We start from the raw sequence: 17,118 nt of genomic DNA, 5'->3' as shown, positions 1-17,118 counted from the left end.
GTCTGTCCGTCCGTAACTTCACGTTTTCATCGACGAGAAAATGCGCTCTCTATCACTCACTGCAGTGAGTAATGAGTTATATTTTTTATATTCTTAACCTAAGAATGCGTTCCAGGTTTCAGTTAATCACTCATGTGTCAGAAATGAGGCAAATCAGAAAAAAGTTTTGTTTAAAATTAGTCTCTCGTCTTTGTCAATACTTAATTATGCTCCAATTACCTAATTTCGTCGATAAATTCCCATGTAAATTGATGTAATTTCAGTGATCAACGGAGAGAAGGCTACCCTCAACACCCCCATCTTCTCTCAGAAGAGGGAGCGCACGCTTGATATGCTCATCAGGGATCTCTACCAGGAGCATATCAACGATAACCGCGGTGTGAGTCAACTTCTTTGCAATTTAAAGCACGCGGGCGGATCAAAGACTGTTTATTTATTTATTAATAGACAATTCAAATTCTTTACATGTTTCAATGGCAGAGTTATTATTTTTAGCGCATTTTCTCATTTATGGAAAAAATGCAGTATTGTGCTTGCCATGTCCGTCTGTCCGTCTGTCTACTGAGTAATGTCGCTAATATATTCTGACTGTATTTATTTTCCTTTTGTTTCCTATTTACTCTGATCAATCGGTGATCTCGGTGCTTCTTTTTCCTTATTGGAATAAGAGGACGTCTTTCTTCATCGATGATGGAGGGTTAATCAGAATTTTGATGCTTCGAAAAAAACGTAAATTTGGTCTAAAAAAACGTACATTTCCATATTGGTTGTCCGTTTGCACCGATGCTAAAGAGATCAGTATTTTGATGCATTGCAAAATCGTAAATTTGGTCTAAAAAAACGTAAATTTCCATATTGGTCGTCCGTTTGCACCGATGCTAAAGAGATACAGAACTTTTTGATGCAGCAAAAAACGCAAATCTGTCTTCTCTATTTGAATTGAACGTTACTCTTTATTCGTGTGTGCACAGCGTCTGACTTTACATCGGCCGGCCTCGCTGGGCTCCTCTTAATTGGTGAATGAAATCCTGCAACGTGTCCTGCACTCTCGAAAATCCTTGAGGATCAGCAAAGCGTGAGGACCCTTCAATTATTCCGTCGTGTGTAGGTAGACATGCAGGCAAAAACGTTTACTCGAATATTTAAATCGTGTGTAGGTAGACAGTCAACAAAATTTACTCGACTATGTAAATGCATTGGCTGTCGTTTTCAGTCTGGTGGGACAGTCAAAAACGTTTACTCGATTATATAAATGCAAAAATATTGAAATATGGAAAAAATTCAGTCTGGTAGCTAGTTTTATGAATCGTTACATCGCACGAATAGTAAATATCAATTTAAATGTAGGTGTAGGATTCTTGGAATACGTCGGTTGCTAAGTAACTATTAATTGAATGCAACGCGCGTGTAATGTAGTCTACGGCAGTTATTTGGTATAGTGTTCAATCTTAAATATTATGTCATATCTCTGTAATTTTAATCTAACGTTGCTCTTTAATCCTATATATTCGTCTTATGATCTTCACATGTTAAATGAGTGCTAAGCACGTCAAAGCTATAGTCCAGGCGTAACTCATAATCCAACTTTCTATATAATCATGTGTTCTCTATTCGTACTTGATAAACCGACTCAACGCCATGATTCGATCGACATCACTAACTTAGTTCCATTCGTCAATGCCTGCAATCTCCTCATTTTTTGGCGGCCGAAGCAAATATGCACAAAAGTTTTGCTTCCTCTCTTCTTTCGATACGAGAACTTGTGAAAGACAGCAATATTTCCTTTAGAGTAGCGACCCTTCCTCGACAGACAGAAGCATGGATGCCATTTCCGTGAGATGAAAGCCCACATCGAGGCATACTTCCTGGAGTTCCAGCCTCCAGGAATCTCCCAGTGGCAGAATCTAATGCGTGTTGTCGATTTATATTCGTAGATGAACTGTTATATAGGACGTCAGCGACAGATGTGAGCTCGCATGGGTCTAGAGGCCCAGGAAAAGAACTGCCGCTTGTCAAACAATTTTTGTCATGTTATGTTTGCTGATGGGGTTTGGTTTGGAAAATCATTTTAGATTTTTTCCCTGCAATATTTTCGAGCTGAGATGAACGGATGGATATCCTGAGTCCTATTTCAACTTTCTGTTTATCTGACACTTCTACATATCTTTTTCATATCGATAAACTAAATTTATGTAAAATGTTATCGAAAAATATTACATGACCTCCAATATTTTCAAAATAACACCTCTTTTACCAATTTGATTCTTGACATATGAGGGCTAAGTTCCTTGCCTCCACGTGAACAATTTTTCACACCTGCTATCGTTTTTTGCATAAATTTACCGCGGGAATGAGAGCTTGTGTTTAGCTTGTAGGTTTTAAATCTCCCCCAGGCTGGAGATCGCTTATAACGGGCGAGGCTGCGCTACAGGCAGGCTCGCCGCCCCTAATCTCCCGTATCATTTCCTTAATTCTCATCCGCGGGTTTCATCCATCCTTGTCTGCGGTGGCGTTGTGGAAAATTATGCAGTCCCCCCTCATGTTACTCGCCTCTCATTAGTTTCTTCCTCCAAGCCTCATAGACTTTCAAACTGAACCACTCAACTGATGAGAAAGGCTTTGAAGGGATGTAGCACCCAAAACTGATGCACGAAGGTGATGCCATAGGTAGAACGCGATCAAAAATGATGCTTTAATACGTTTATTAAATTTTATTGCGTTGGAATTCAATGCGTTGCGTTGGATTTTTCACCCACAAATGATGCAAGTTTGAGCATTGAAAGGGATATTATCCTGCAAGTGAAGCAAGAAAAAGTTGTAAAAAGGAAATCAATTGTCCTAACTGACACAAATTGTGCCTAATTAATGTGTGCCTTTACCTCCACTGACGTAGAAACTTTTTGTTTCAAACTGAATCAAAATCCTAACATGCCTTTAATTTATTAAATACGTAGCATCAGCAGGAAGCCCATTCGTACCTATTTATTAAAATACAAATTAATTTAAACTGAGTGCAGACATCAGTGTGTCATCTGATCTTTTTTCCCTGGCCGTTGGAGTGTAAAATAAATAAATCTAATAAATGTTTTTATTCGCATCTACTACCCATAAATTTTGCTTATCATTTCCGCCATCGAATAATTTTGCCGGTCAAATCGACCATCGAATAAATACGTATTCATGTTTTACGTGACACGTACGCATTAATTCGCTCCCTATTGGAAATAACAGTTAAATTACAAGCGGGCAATAGCAAGCCATTATTGGCCACACCAAAACTGACAATTATTTTCAATAAGGACCAGCGAATTGCCGGGACAGCTGCCTCAGTCCCATCGGCTATGCCACCAATGCTGTGCTGAGTCTCATTAACCATTGAGGTCGTGTTTCTCATTGTAACTTATTAGTTAAGACCAAAGGTCTCGTTTTAATTTGGCTCTCTCTGTCGACATATTGGTTCTTTGGAATGCCGCTGGCAGTTTCCTCTCCTCTTGGTTATTAGTCGCAGGAATGTTTCTGTTGGTAAACAAGTTAGCTTTTAGAAGATAGGCGACTTATTGCTTCGCTAAAAAATGTCACTCAGTGAACCTGACGGGGTTTTTGTCGAAGTAAAATTTCAGATGTAAATAGACTCGTTCTTATTGCGTTTGAGGCCGTTGATGTTACTGTTTAAGTTTTAATTCTCGGGCGCTGCAGTATCGCGTAACTCAATCGTTTTAACCAACAAAAATGTGACTTCTAACAAGCGTGTCTCTGATTGTCAGAAGTCCTATGGGATTTCAAGTTTCTACACCCTGAAAATAATATGGCAGCATTGTACATTTTGTTACCTACTTTCTTACCTACATCATGAGCAGGGAGCATATATTGCACTTAAGCGCCGTTTTGTCAGTTTAAAATGAACCAATGTGACCCAATCTAACGCTAAAAAGCGTCACTATTTGAACCAAGTCTCACTTCTCTGAATTTCTAGGGACATTTTTTTAGCTCCTTGCCTTGAGGCTCATGGCATCTGAATGCTGTCTCGATTGTAGGGTTGAATAATTGTTGTGTAGCCTGGGGCAATTATAGGATTAAAAGTTCTTGTGTAGGTAGGGCAGTTGTGTTGTTATAAGTTGTTGTGTAGGCAGGGCAGTTGTGGGGTTATAAGTTGTTGTGTAGGCAGGGCAGTTGTGGTGTTATAAGTTGTGTTATAAGTTGTTGTGTAGGCAGGGCAGTTGTGGGGTTATAAGTTGTTGTGTAGGCAGGGCAGTTGTGGTTTTTCTTCTTATTTTCACTGCCACTAGTTTTCTGGCTAATGTCTTGTTCGAGCTGTCTTGTGTGCCACTGTTTATTGCTGATCGCTTGCTGCGAGGTTTACTTTTCTGTTTATTCGTAGCTCTTGCTGTTTCTGTTCACCACTTGCCACGGTTCTGTTGATGTTCACCGGTTGCTCTGTTTCTGTTTTTGTTCACCTCTTGCTCTATTTCTGTTTTTGTTCACCTCTTGCCTTGGTTCTGTTGATGTTCACCGGTTGCTCTATTTCTGTTTTTGTTCACCTCTTGCCCTAGTTCTGTTGATGCTCACCCTGTAACTGTTCATTTCCAGAGACTTTGTGTTCATTTCCAGCGATTTTTCTGTTGCTGTTAAATTTTTGCCCTGTTACTTTTTTTGTTCGCTTGTCACCCTATTTCAGTTGCTGTTCATTTCTTGGCCCGTTTATTTTTCTGTTCGCCTCTTGCCCTGTTTCTGTTACCTGTTCGCCTGTCTCTGATGAACCTGTTTTGTTTACATGTTCACGTGAATAAGCACTAAATCAATCGATTTTCTCGTATTTATTAATCATAGGTTTAATCAATTTTCTCGTATCATAGGTTGCCTGCAACCCAATAATGTTCAACCAGCCATTTAAATATTGAACATTTACAGTAAGAACCGTGTTTATCATTGCAGGTTGAGCGTAAAAGACACATCGGTAACGACATCGTCAACATCGTGTACTTAGAAGGCAGCCCGGAGGATATGGCATCCTTCTCGCCATCCTACATCAAGAGCCAGTTTACTCGTATCCTTTATTTGATATCATTTAACCCTACCTGACAATAAGCAACGTATGTAATTTACCTTGAATTTATTGAAGTAACTGTTAACTTGAAACTTGTAGTTAATCCTTCTCGCCATCCTACATCAAGAGCCAGTTTACTCTTATCCTTTATTTGATATCATTTAACCCTACCTGACAATAAGCAACGTATGTAATTTACCTTGAATTTATTGAAGTAACTGTTAACTTGAACTTGCGGTTAGTAACTTGAAATACCCGCGGCGGTCAAGTGGGGGGGGGTGCGAACTAAACAATTTGAGTCACAATGTTACATTTATTCCGTCGAAAATCGTGCGTGCAAAAGTTTAAATTAATAATTAATTTAATTTAAATCAAATGTTGAAGGAAGACGAAGTTCCCGAGGTAAAACTGACCGATGCTAACAAAGAGGCGTATATATAAGCAGCCTTCTAACTCTGATGTTAACACAAAGAAGAGTTCAAAAAACACCACATCCGCGCGTGTAAAATCCTGAACTGTTGTAACAATACCAGGCATTTGTCTGCGCTCTTAATTAATGGGATCGAGAACTCATGCAACAATTCAGCCTTTAATCAAACTTTAACGTGATCATTTCCCGTGCAACGGCTCTTTTCCTTGCACAAGTCCCCCGAGAAATGTTTACCTACATTTGAGTGTACAACTCTTAACTGATACATTTATTTAGACTGACAATTGTCTAGTTCAACTTCACACATTGTTATTTTTTCCGTTATAATTTTACATACTCCAGCTTGTGTCTTGACTGATAATCCAATATGAATTTCTATTCTTGCATTAAAATGGTTAATTTTTTATTTTGCAACTCGGCCATCATAAATGTTCGAGTTATGATGCTCCGTATAGGGAGGCTGCCTCAGTTAGCGTTGTGCGTGTCATAATCTCTTGTGTCACATTAATAGGAACAAAATAACATGAAAATTGTAATTTTCAGTTTTATTTCAGGTTAATTTCGTTTAGTTGAAAATCCACTTAATGTAGAATCCTGATAATTACTGTTGCTTTTGGTGATTCACTCAAGTTTATAGATGCAGTTATGCATCAACAAAAATTTGAACGAGTAATAAGACTCTATCAAAGAATTAGATAAGCTCTTGACGACTGAGGATTTTTGATGATTTTCAAAAATCTTGATGACTTTTGAAGTTCTTGATGTTTTTTGTACATGTGAAGCTTTTATGCAATTACCTGAAGCGTCGATAATAAGACACGTGCAGCGCTAAGCAGACTAGCAGCGCAATCCATTAGCGGCGAGCTGGAGCTCCCATTAAACCCTCCTGCACTAACTGCTTATCGGATCGACCAATACTTCCTATCATGTACATCCAAACTGCTGTAATAGAATTACTAGAACTTTAATTCAACTGACAAAAATAAAACTGCTTACAGCCGGCATCGAATATTCAATATTACTTAAAATGACTTAAGATTATGAATATTCAATATTAATTATAAGGATTTAAGGTCCAAACTGCTGTAATAGAATTACTAGAACTTTAATTCAACCGACAAAAATAAAACTGCTTACAGCCGGCATCGAATATTCAATATTATTTAAAATGACTTAAGATTATGAATATTCAATATTAATTAAAAGGATTTAAGGTCCAAACTGCTGTAATAGAATTACTAGAACTTTAATTCAACCGACAAAAATAAAACTGCTTACAGCCGGCATCGAATATTCAATATTAATTAAAATGACTTAGGGTTAAACCGGTGCATGCAAATGCATCCTACACCTCCTGGAATGACCACTAGACAATATTTATCTGTGGCAATTAAATGACACAGTGAACGTACGTGGGTGATTATTGAAAAATTAGTTTAATTCTGCAAATTCCCCCATGCATTTCAAATTTGAATGATTGTAATCCTGAAATATTTATGCGCATTTTTGAAGTTGATCCAAAAGAGCTTCTTTCCTTGTTTGCTCCAGAAGACCTTCCTCTCTCTATTGTCAGTCCGCTGCTTGAAAAATTTCAAATTGTCATTTCAATCGTCATTTGGACTGCCAGTTCCGCTATAATCTTTTGAAATTTTCTTCCACTTCAATCGCGTTACGTTAACTAATTCTGAAAACAAAATATATTTTTTAGTGGAAGAATATCTTCGACTAAGTAAGGAATGTTGTGATTATTTGTTTTGGATTTTTTGCTGGTGGTTGTCAATCAATAACGAAGTTGTGAGTCAACCGAATTTCATAGCTTCACAAAAGTGTTTTCTGCAAATTTTCAGTAGAAAGAAATATTTAATTACGAAAGTCGATTTTCTGCACCATAGAAAACATTCAAATCTCATTAAGTGTAAATTCATCAATTAATAACATTATGTTAGTTTTTTTTTAACCTGTTATAGATTTGGCTTACGTATGTTTTTCAGAATGATTTCGCGACGCACAGTAGGCACTATTGTAGGTTTACCCGTTTCGTTTGCGTAGAAAACGATTCACTGAAACCTCTTAACATGAGCCGCAGTTTCAATAATCCTATAAAAATTTACTGAGATCTCATGTCACGACACGAACCACGGTTCAAACAAAACACTTTTTCTCGCTTAAAAAAAAGGTTATTGTAACGTATAACCTACACATCATGCAACAGTTCCACGAACTGAATGTAAGCCCCGGTTTCCTGAAAGCAAACTGTACATATTACTAAAAAAGCTTGCTTTATTGCCAAGTTCATGAAACCGTTTTCGAGCGCCTTCAGATCTTAGAAAAGAAGTTTTATTTCATTAGCGCTGGCATACATCAACAACAAGTTGGATTTTCGCATTGTTTTTACTATTCTACATCGTCAACAGCAACCAACACATGCATTCATACCTCCATGAACACTGTAAGATTTAAAATAATTAATCAAAGACGCTCTTGTTCAATGAAATTCTTCGATGCAACTGAAGTGTTCCGTGCTTCTTAATTGAGCGAGGAAACTATTTGTCTGAAACTCGACGAACTCTTCCATTAATCAATCAACTTTACTATAAAACAATTTGTATTGCTCAGGAAACACGGCTAATTATTATCAAATGTTTTATTTCTCTTCTAAACAAAGACCAATTTTTTGACTGCAACTTTGATCTTTTAATCAAGCCCCCTCGGCACTGCACAGGCACTTTTTAAAATACATTTCGAGACTGGTTTATTATTATAGTTGTAAATCATGTACAATTCTATATTTTAAATAATTTCACCCTTTTTTATCGTCTAGTCTCTCGTTTTCATTCAATCATTCCAGAAGTTTTCAAATCATGACTTAGAACAAAATTTCTTGTAACGATTTTTTCGAACTCGGTTTTTTCGTTGCGCACAGCTCCACTGTAATGCATGGTACGACTATTGATAAAAATTATACCTATTTATTATGGAATATTGATGTCACTTATTTGCTTAAACCGCAAGTTAACTAAAAATTTAAAATCAAAGAAATAGTCCACAAAAATTTATATCTTTATAGAAAACGTTTCGGAGTCCAGCTCCGCCGTCAGTTCGTAGAATCTAGAATTTACATAGAAAGTCACAAGTTAATACAATTGAAAGCACAGAACACAATAAAAACCTAAATTTACAAGTAATAGGGCATAAAAAACCTATCTATTCACAATTTCAAGGGGATAGGAGCTAACAGCTGAATATAAACTGGGCCTAAGTTTAAAATGTACATTTTTAAACTTAAGCCCAGTTTATATTCAGCCCAGTTTAAAATGTACATTTTTAAACTTAAGCCCAGTTTATATTCAGCCCAGTTTAAAAATGTACATTTTTAAACTTAGGCCCAGTTTATATTCAGCTGTTGGCTCCTATCCCCTTGAAATTGTGAATAGATAGGTTTTTTATGCCCTATTACTTGTAAATTTAGGTTTTAATTGTGTTCTGTGCTTTCAATTGTATTAACTTGTGACTTTTTATGTAAATTCTAGATTCTACGAACTGACGATGGAGCTGGACTCCTAAACGTTTCATATAAAAATATGAATTTTTGTGGACTATTCTTTGCTTTCAAATTTCTATTTATTATGTATGGAAATGCATTCATTCGTTATTATACAAATTTGGAATGAAATTTCAGCTCCCGTGCATTCTTAAAAGTATATTTTCTGCTCAAATGATTACTTGAGATGTAACATTTCTGTCATAAGTCGCTCAATTTAGATTTGAAAAGTAACTAATTTTCAACTGATGAAAATGAATAATGTTCTGCCTTCGTGATAAAAATTCATGTTAATTAAATGCATAGGGAATTTACACCATATATATTCTCATTTCATTTGTTGTAATAGCTGGAATCTCAAACCAGGCTTTTGCTGACATCCATAAATCCAGCAGCTAATCTGAAGCCCCCTTCAAATACACTGTTCTGAGATCAGTTTCAATCCCACTGCCGTGCGAAGTGTTCTCAATCTTCGTGTTTCTTTCGTTAGCAGCTGATAGAGTATGGCTGTGATAGCTTTACTCTTCATTTTTCCCAAACTCTGTCATGTCCCGAAGTCGCTGATCAAAATTTAGTTCGCCTTAAATTATATTCATAACACCTTCCGTTCTATACACGTAGAAACAAAAATTTTGCCTCCCGGAATAATGATCAAAACTAACGTTTTTATTGTACGCGAATAATTTTCCTATGAATGAATGATTTCCTATACAATTAAATTAACTTTAGCTATTGTATCTGAAGGCAGCCTTGCCAATCTCAGTTCTTCAGTCGAGCGTTCATTTTGTGTAGCTAAAACCTTTCCTTTGTTTGCTCTGTAACTGGATGAGCGAGCTATGGCGTTATTTATATGCAAGGTCACACTGGCACGTTGTTTCTGATGAATGGAACGTTTTATCGAACTCCAGACAATTTGCATTTCTGTCTCGCGCTCCGAGGACGTGATTGATGTGAACTGCAGAGCCTGGCTGCACTTAGTGATAAGCTGCGTCTCCGGCCCCTCTTGTTCATATTTTTAGTATCATTTGTTGGGTTAGAATTATTTTAAAATTTTTATTATTGTTTTAAAATTAAAATTATTGATTGTCATTAGGCTACTTTAAACACTGCAGTAAAGTGAAAACAAAATTTTTGCACTTATGAGTTTTTTCATTCGTAGTTTGTATCATAAAAAATTCCATCATGAATCTTGAATTTGATAACTTTTGTTATGCGACTACTTGAACCTTATGATAAAGTCCATGTTTATCAGCTGTTACTAAAGGTATTCTAATTAAACCATTTACTGAATATTAATGTTGTTGACTTGGAAGTGATATCAGCGTATCCGAAATAAATGTTGAATTATATATTCAATGTTTACGCGTTGCATCGTCAAAGCCTTCATTTTCGTTAAAAAACACGTTATGAACATGTTGCAAACGTGCCAGAAACATGTTAAGAACATTTTTAATTACCGTACTAGACTATTATTTCACCTCCGTCATGTTCTCGTGTTATCATTGTCTTCCATAAGCCATCATCTCATCATCTACCACACTCTCTCGCCAAATCATTCACATCACTTCGAATATTCATCGTCTTAATTAGCACCCATCATTCATCGTCGCACTCTGCCCCCTCTCCTCTCATTCATACTCATCACTCATTATTCTGCCTTATCACTCATTATTCAGCCTTATCACTCATTATTCNAGACATGATACAGCGACTCGCTAACCCCGCACTCTCAGCCAGCGAACTAATCAGCTAAGTGGCTCACGCCCGGAGTATCTTTCAGTGGAATATCAGCAAAGGTTTTGATCGCCAGTCGCTACCACTGCATGAAATCTCTTCCACACTTTGTCAAGAACTTCCGTTTTTCCTGTTGATGTTCATCTCACTCGCGCTAATAGCTTTGCGCCGCAGGCTGACGCCGATATAAAATTCCATTTTGCCAACTGGAGCCCTTTGTACGCCGCTCGAACTCTTGTGTATTGCAATTTATGAAATTATCTTGATTGATTTTGAGAAATATGAAAGCTTCCTTGGAAAGATGTTTATAAAATGGTAAATCTTTTCATTCTTCTCAATTACGTTAAAATTAGCGCTGCAGGCTTCTCAGATCTTCTTTGCCTGAGCGGTGCTAGAGTAGTACGATACAAAACTATTCTTACATTAACAATATTATTTATTTAGCTCAATTGCTTCACTCCATAGATACTTTTTTCTAGGATAGTAAACTTTCTTGATATAAATCTCTCTTTATCACCAAATGCATTTATTATTCGTAGCATGCTGCATAGAAAAAGAAAAACGTCGAAGCCAAAATAAAAATGATGTAATCTAAGCTCGCATCACATCATCACAAACAGCTTCATCACATGATACGCGTAACCACCGCAGGCTCTCTCAATATCCCAGCTGATGTTTCATATTATTTGCAGTATGAAGCACATACTGCGTTGTGCTTTTCACAGCGTATAGTATTGTGTAGCCTGTATAGTACTGTATAGCGTATTACATGTCACTGTATAGCCTGGAGACAAGGTCTCGATGGCCGCCGTAAACCTGATGCTGCCTTCACAGGCCTCCGCTAAAAGCCACCATTTCTACAGGCAGTCCAACGTTTCCGTCGTAAATATTACGTCAGTAAATTATACGTCTATAAATAATACGTCCGTAAATTATACGTCTGTAAATGATACGTCCGTAAATGATACTTCCGTAAATAATACGTCTGTAAATAATACGTCTGTTTGCGGGACATATCATGACCGTTAACAACGCTTCTGCCCTAAACAATCTCTTCGCATCTTTTCCAGGCAGGCAGTCCGGGTGTTATTATAGCGAGTGAGGCGCCGAAGAAACCTGAAATTTAGTTCTAGAGACTTGTTTCACAATCAAGGATTCACGTTCCGCATAGGAACACTTAAATATATTGTCTCTTCCTTGTGACGCATATCATTTTATATTTTATGAATATATCATGAGCAAATTATAAACCTTATTTCCTCATATTTCTAGAATCCATGTATTTCTTAAGCAAATTATAAACATTATTTCCACCAAAATTTAGTTTCCATTAGCCGGAGTATACTAGTACCATGCGGAACCGACAATGAAACTCGCCTACTTTGTACACATCCATATTAAAAACCTAACCACGTTTATTTTATAGACGTTTTCATTACAAGAAAGCCTGGATTACGTATAGTGGCTGAAAACTTCTATTTTAATTAACGTATCAGTTATTGGTCCCTTCTTTACTAATTCTTCAAATAGACCGAGCGTCTCTTCTTGTTGCTGCTTTAATATATGCTCCTCCGCAGAAAACATAAGATCTCATCTGTATAAATAACCTAAGTCTAGGAATATGTAGTAGTCTTTCCTAGTAACGTAGGAAGGAATATGTTTGCTATATTGAAGGAGCCATGCTGTCTGACCACGGAACATCTAAATCATTTGTTCAATCTCAAATCATTATATGCCACTGAATAAAAATATTGATTTAAATTCGTTACTTATATATCTTATTATTAGAATACAGTATGAGCTTAGTTTCAACACCTGATCTCCACACTCCATCAAATATTAATGTTAAATACATATCAAGCGTAATTAATTTTTAATAATTTACTCTTGATACTACCCTGGATTCACCTAATGCGAATGTTTTTTTTACATTCGGAACGTTTTTAGCGCATTTTCTCATTTATGGAAAAAAGGCGCTATTGTGCTCGTCATGTCCGTCAGTCCGTCTGTCTGTCTGTCTGTCTGTCTGTCCGTCCGTCCGTCCGTCCGTCCGTCCGTCCGTGACTTCACGTTTTCGTCGACGAGAAAATGCGCTCTCTGTCACTCACTGCAGTGAGTACTGAGTTATGATTTTTTTACACGTTTTCCTTAAGATTGTAATCAGACATATTTGCCCTGGTCACTTATAACTCACCTAATGCGAATGTTTTTTGACATTTGCAATGTTTTTGACATGTTTTCCTTAAGATTGTAATCAGACATATTTGCCCTGGTCACTTATAACTCGGACGAAGCTTCGTACCGCTTACACGTCTACTCCGAGGAGACAGTACCGCTCTTCGGTCCCTCTCTCTCAGGCTCGTGCGTCTTCCACAACCACGACGAGTTCAGGGAATTTCTTCTGGTCAAATGTGAGTATTCTGCTGGTTTATTAGCATTTAAAATTATCATTCTTTCCTACAGGTAAAAATTGAGGTAATTGTCAATGAAGTAAATAAATTATTGAAATCGTGTATCACAAACTAGAAAAATATTTTCTCTGCTTCAGGAATAAAGTAAATAAATTATTGAAATCGCGTGTCACGAACTCGAAAAATAGCGTTTTGCAGAACTATATACTTTCACGTACTCCACAATCATAAATTAAGAAAATTTTCCCTCTCAGATGCGAGAATTTTAATTTTATATTGTTTCTTTTTATGAATTTAAAAAATACATATATTTTATTATTATTATTGCTGTTCCGAAATGAATTCCTTGGATACTCCGCCCGAAAAAAGTAAATATTTAACAGTTTATAAATCAAGGCTGTAATCTCGGCACTTTTCGCTGACACCATCGAAATTACGATGGATTCCTTTTGCAAAGATGCATATTAACACATAAAGTTCTATCACACGTTGTAAAATCTTTTTCCATGCTCTGACGCGTTATAGCATTTTTATGAGTTTTTCGGGACGAAATGGGCCTCAATGTTCCTATCTGTTTTAAAAACATGTCTGTTTCCCCGTACTCGATGAATCGAGTCCCATAGAAAAAAATATAGTCGAACTTCTTGTTGTTGTGTACCGCATGGAGCTCAGTCCACTCCCTCATGTTTGCGGCCCAAGTAAACGAAATTTTTTTTTATTGCGATGTGCACAGAAACACCGATGTCTGCGGATTGTTTTTCTCTGGAAATCATAATCGAGAAGGATTTACCGGTCTATAAATAACACATGATGGTTTCGTCACCGCAAACCCAGATGCTCAGTAGTCAGTAGTGTCCGAAGAAATCACCTTTTGAAAAATTTTCTAAAATGTACCGATGGTCGAACGTTGGCAGCTGATAACCCGTCCTATATTCATCGAAGAAGCATACATGATCTTTTATAAATGAAGAATTACCTTTTCAAAAACGCACTTTTATGTCCTGACTTCTTTTTAAATTTCAGAATGAGCTTTTTTTATTTGTCTTTACATTGAGAGCCGAAGTTTGTAACTATGTAATTAAATATTAATGGGAAATTCTTATTCATCAAACTGGTATCTGGTGTGGGCACAGCAACTAATACCAGCGGCATATATGGGAGCATGTTGTGTTTAGTATGCACTGTAGATAATCTCACGCATTGCATACCTATTTCTGACACCTCGTCCTATCAGACGAAGGCTGACACGTTGAATTAATAATAAAAAATAATTGACAACCAGTAAATACTTTTTAGCGCATTTTCTCATTTTTGAAAAAAATGCACCATTGTGCTCGCCAAGTCCTTCTGTCCGTCTGTCCGTCCGTAACTTCACGTTTTCATCGACGAGAAAATGCGCTCTCTGTCACTCACTGCAGTGAGTACTGAGTTATATTTTTTCACCTAGCAATTACTTATGACTAGTATTCCGACTTATATGTGGAGGGATGCTCCAGCATGACCTCCGAATTTTTACCTATACTGAGCTTGCTATTCTGCGCAGTTTTCCCTTCTCAGTATAAATAGAAACAAAGCTTTATCGATTGATGAGACAATGTCCGTTTTTTCGGCACTGAAGATATTACTGACTTTTAACGAAGACTTTACTGGCCAATTCTATGAAATTCTCAGCAGTTGCCACACGCAAACTTTTTTCAGTGGCAGCTAAGGCAGTGAAACAGCATCATTCATCAATTAATTGCTAAATATGCTCTGATCTGCTTAAAAATGAATTTATCTTAAAAGCTTGCATGCTTAGTTTTTCGGAGCTCTACGTTAATCCGTATTAACTCGCATTAATCTGTATCATTACCCACATTACCATTTGATAGGGATTGTCTTTCACTTGCATTCGTAACACATTATTCTCAGTTACAAGAATTTGTTAGCATAACATCATTCTTACATGCTCACCTTGCTTTATAGCGAGTTGGCTTCTGTTCATAATGTCGAATTCTATCTATGTTCTTCCTGTTCACATTTCAAAAATATTGATTAATTCACTAAGCTTTCGTGTTCGTCTGTTCATTTGTTGCCCCTGTTCTTCATACCTCCGAATTTTTACCTATACTGAGCTTGCTATTCTGCGCATTATTTCCTTCTCAATATAAATAGAAACAGAGCTTTATCGATTGATGAGACAAAGTCAGTTCACTGTTTTTCTGTTTTCTGTTCACTGTCAATTTCTGTTTTCGTCACTGAAGATATTACTGACTTTTAAAGAAGACTTTACTGGCCAATTCTGTTGAATTCTCAGCAGTTGCCACACGCTAAATTTTCTCAGTGGCAGCTAAGGCAGTGCAACAGCATCATTCATCAATCGCTAAGCGTGCGCCGATCTGCTTAAACATGAATTTACCTTAAAAGTTTTTTTTAAAGGCCTCCCACACTCACCATTCCAACAAAAAAAAAAGAATTGATTTTATTAATTAAAAGCTTGCCTGCTTAGTTTTTCGGAACTAGGCATTAATCCGTATATTAACCCACATTAATCTGTATAATTACCCACATAATTATTTGATAGGGATTGTCTATCACTTGCATTCGTAACACATTATTCTCAGTTACAAGAATTTGTTAGCATAACATCATTCTTACATGCTCACCTTGCTTTATAGCGAGTTGGCTTCTGTTCATAATGTCGAATTCTATCTATGTTCTTCCTGTTCACATTTCAAAAATATTGATTAATTCACTAAGCTTTCGTGTTCGTCTGTTCATTTGTTGCCCCTCTTCTTCATCTGTTACCCCTGTTCTCACGCTGTTCTCATGTTAGGTCTCTTATACACATCTGAGCTGTCTTGTGTGCCACTGTTTATTGCTGATCGCTTGCTGCGAGGTTTACTTTTCTGTTTATTCGTAGCTCTTGCTGTTTCTGTTCACCACTTGCCACGGTTCTGTTGATGTTCACCGGTTGCTCTGTTTCTGTTTTTGTTCACCTCTTGCTCTATTTCTGTTTTTGTTCACCTCTTGCCCTAGTTCTGTTGATGTTCACCGGTTGCTCTATTTCTGTTTTTGTTCACCTCTTGCCCTAGTTCTGTTGATGTTCACCGGTTTCTTTGGTTCTGTTGATGTTCACCGGTTGCTCTATTTCTGTTTTTGTTCACCTCTTGCCCTAGTTCTGTTGATGCTCACCCTGTAACTGNCTAGATGTGTATAAGAGACAGGATTGTACACAGTGCAAATTTTATTTATTTTTAGCGCATTTTCTCATTTATGGAAAAAATGCACTATTGTGCTCACCATGTCCGTCCGTCCGTCTATCTGTCCGTCTGTCCGTGACCTCAAGTTTTCGTCGACGAGAAAATGCGCTCTCTGTCACTTACTGCAGTGAGTACTGAGTTATATTTTTTATTTTGTTTGTTTTAATTCAATTCCTTTGTTATGCATTTTGAACGTACAAAACTATGCAATCATATGAGTAGAAACACCCAGAAAACGAATGGATCAGATCTGTCTCTTATACACATCTAGATGTGTATAAGAGACAGATTATATATATTATTTATATTTAGTACAAGATATTTTTCACATGAATAGCAGATTCTTCAGTAATCGCCTGTATTTTGATATTTGCTTCCTTCACAATATGGGAACAAGATGAAGAATGATGGTTTCAATAGGATTTCTAACATCGGTTGACAGGGTTTAAGCATCAATTAATTATGGTCAACTTATTCTTTTGTATCACACATACAGGGATTTTTGATGGGATTTCCCCCCAAAAAAATTCTGCATCAATTAGAATGCTGAATTTACATATGATAATAGATCTAGAATGCAGCTATCGGGAAAATTTGAACTTTAGCCCGGCACTATAAAATACAACTACTAAGACCGCAATCACTTAAACAATATCAATCATTTCTAACGACATATTACTGTGATATTAGAGAATTTATCTTATTTTGTGTCATTT

The 17,118-nt window shown here is 36.8% G+C and overlaps 1 protein-coding gene across 1 annotated transcript; it reads left to right on the top strand.

Moving 5' to 3' along the window:
- Positions 1-263: 263 nt before the first annotated feature.
- Positions 264-13,223, top strand: LOC125179134 (GTPase-activating Rap/Ran-GAP domain-like protein 3; the record flags this gene model as incomplete). The annotated part of the gene is made up of 4 exons (XM_047884368.1): positions 264-379; positions 4,933-5,044; positions 13,008-13,160; positions 13,213-13,223. Coding segments are annotated over 4 exons (392 nt in total), but the record flags the coding sequence as incomplete, so codon positions are not given.
- Positions 13,224-17,118: the final 3,895 nt, after the last annotated feature.

The sequence above is a fragment of the Hyalella azteca genome, unplaced genomic scaffold (genome assembly GCF_000764305.2).
Source record: "Hyalella azteca isolate HAZT.00-mixed unplaced genomic scaffold, Hazt_2.0.2 contig15326, whole genome shotgun sequence".
Lineage (NCBI taxonomy): Eukaryota > Metazoa > Arthropoda > Malacostraca > Amphipoda > Hyalellidae > Hyalella > Hyalella azteca.
This window is presented reverse-complemented; position numbering and strand designations above follow the sequence as displayed.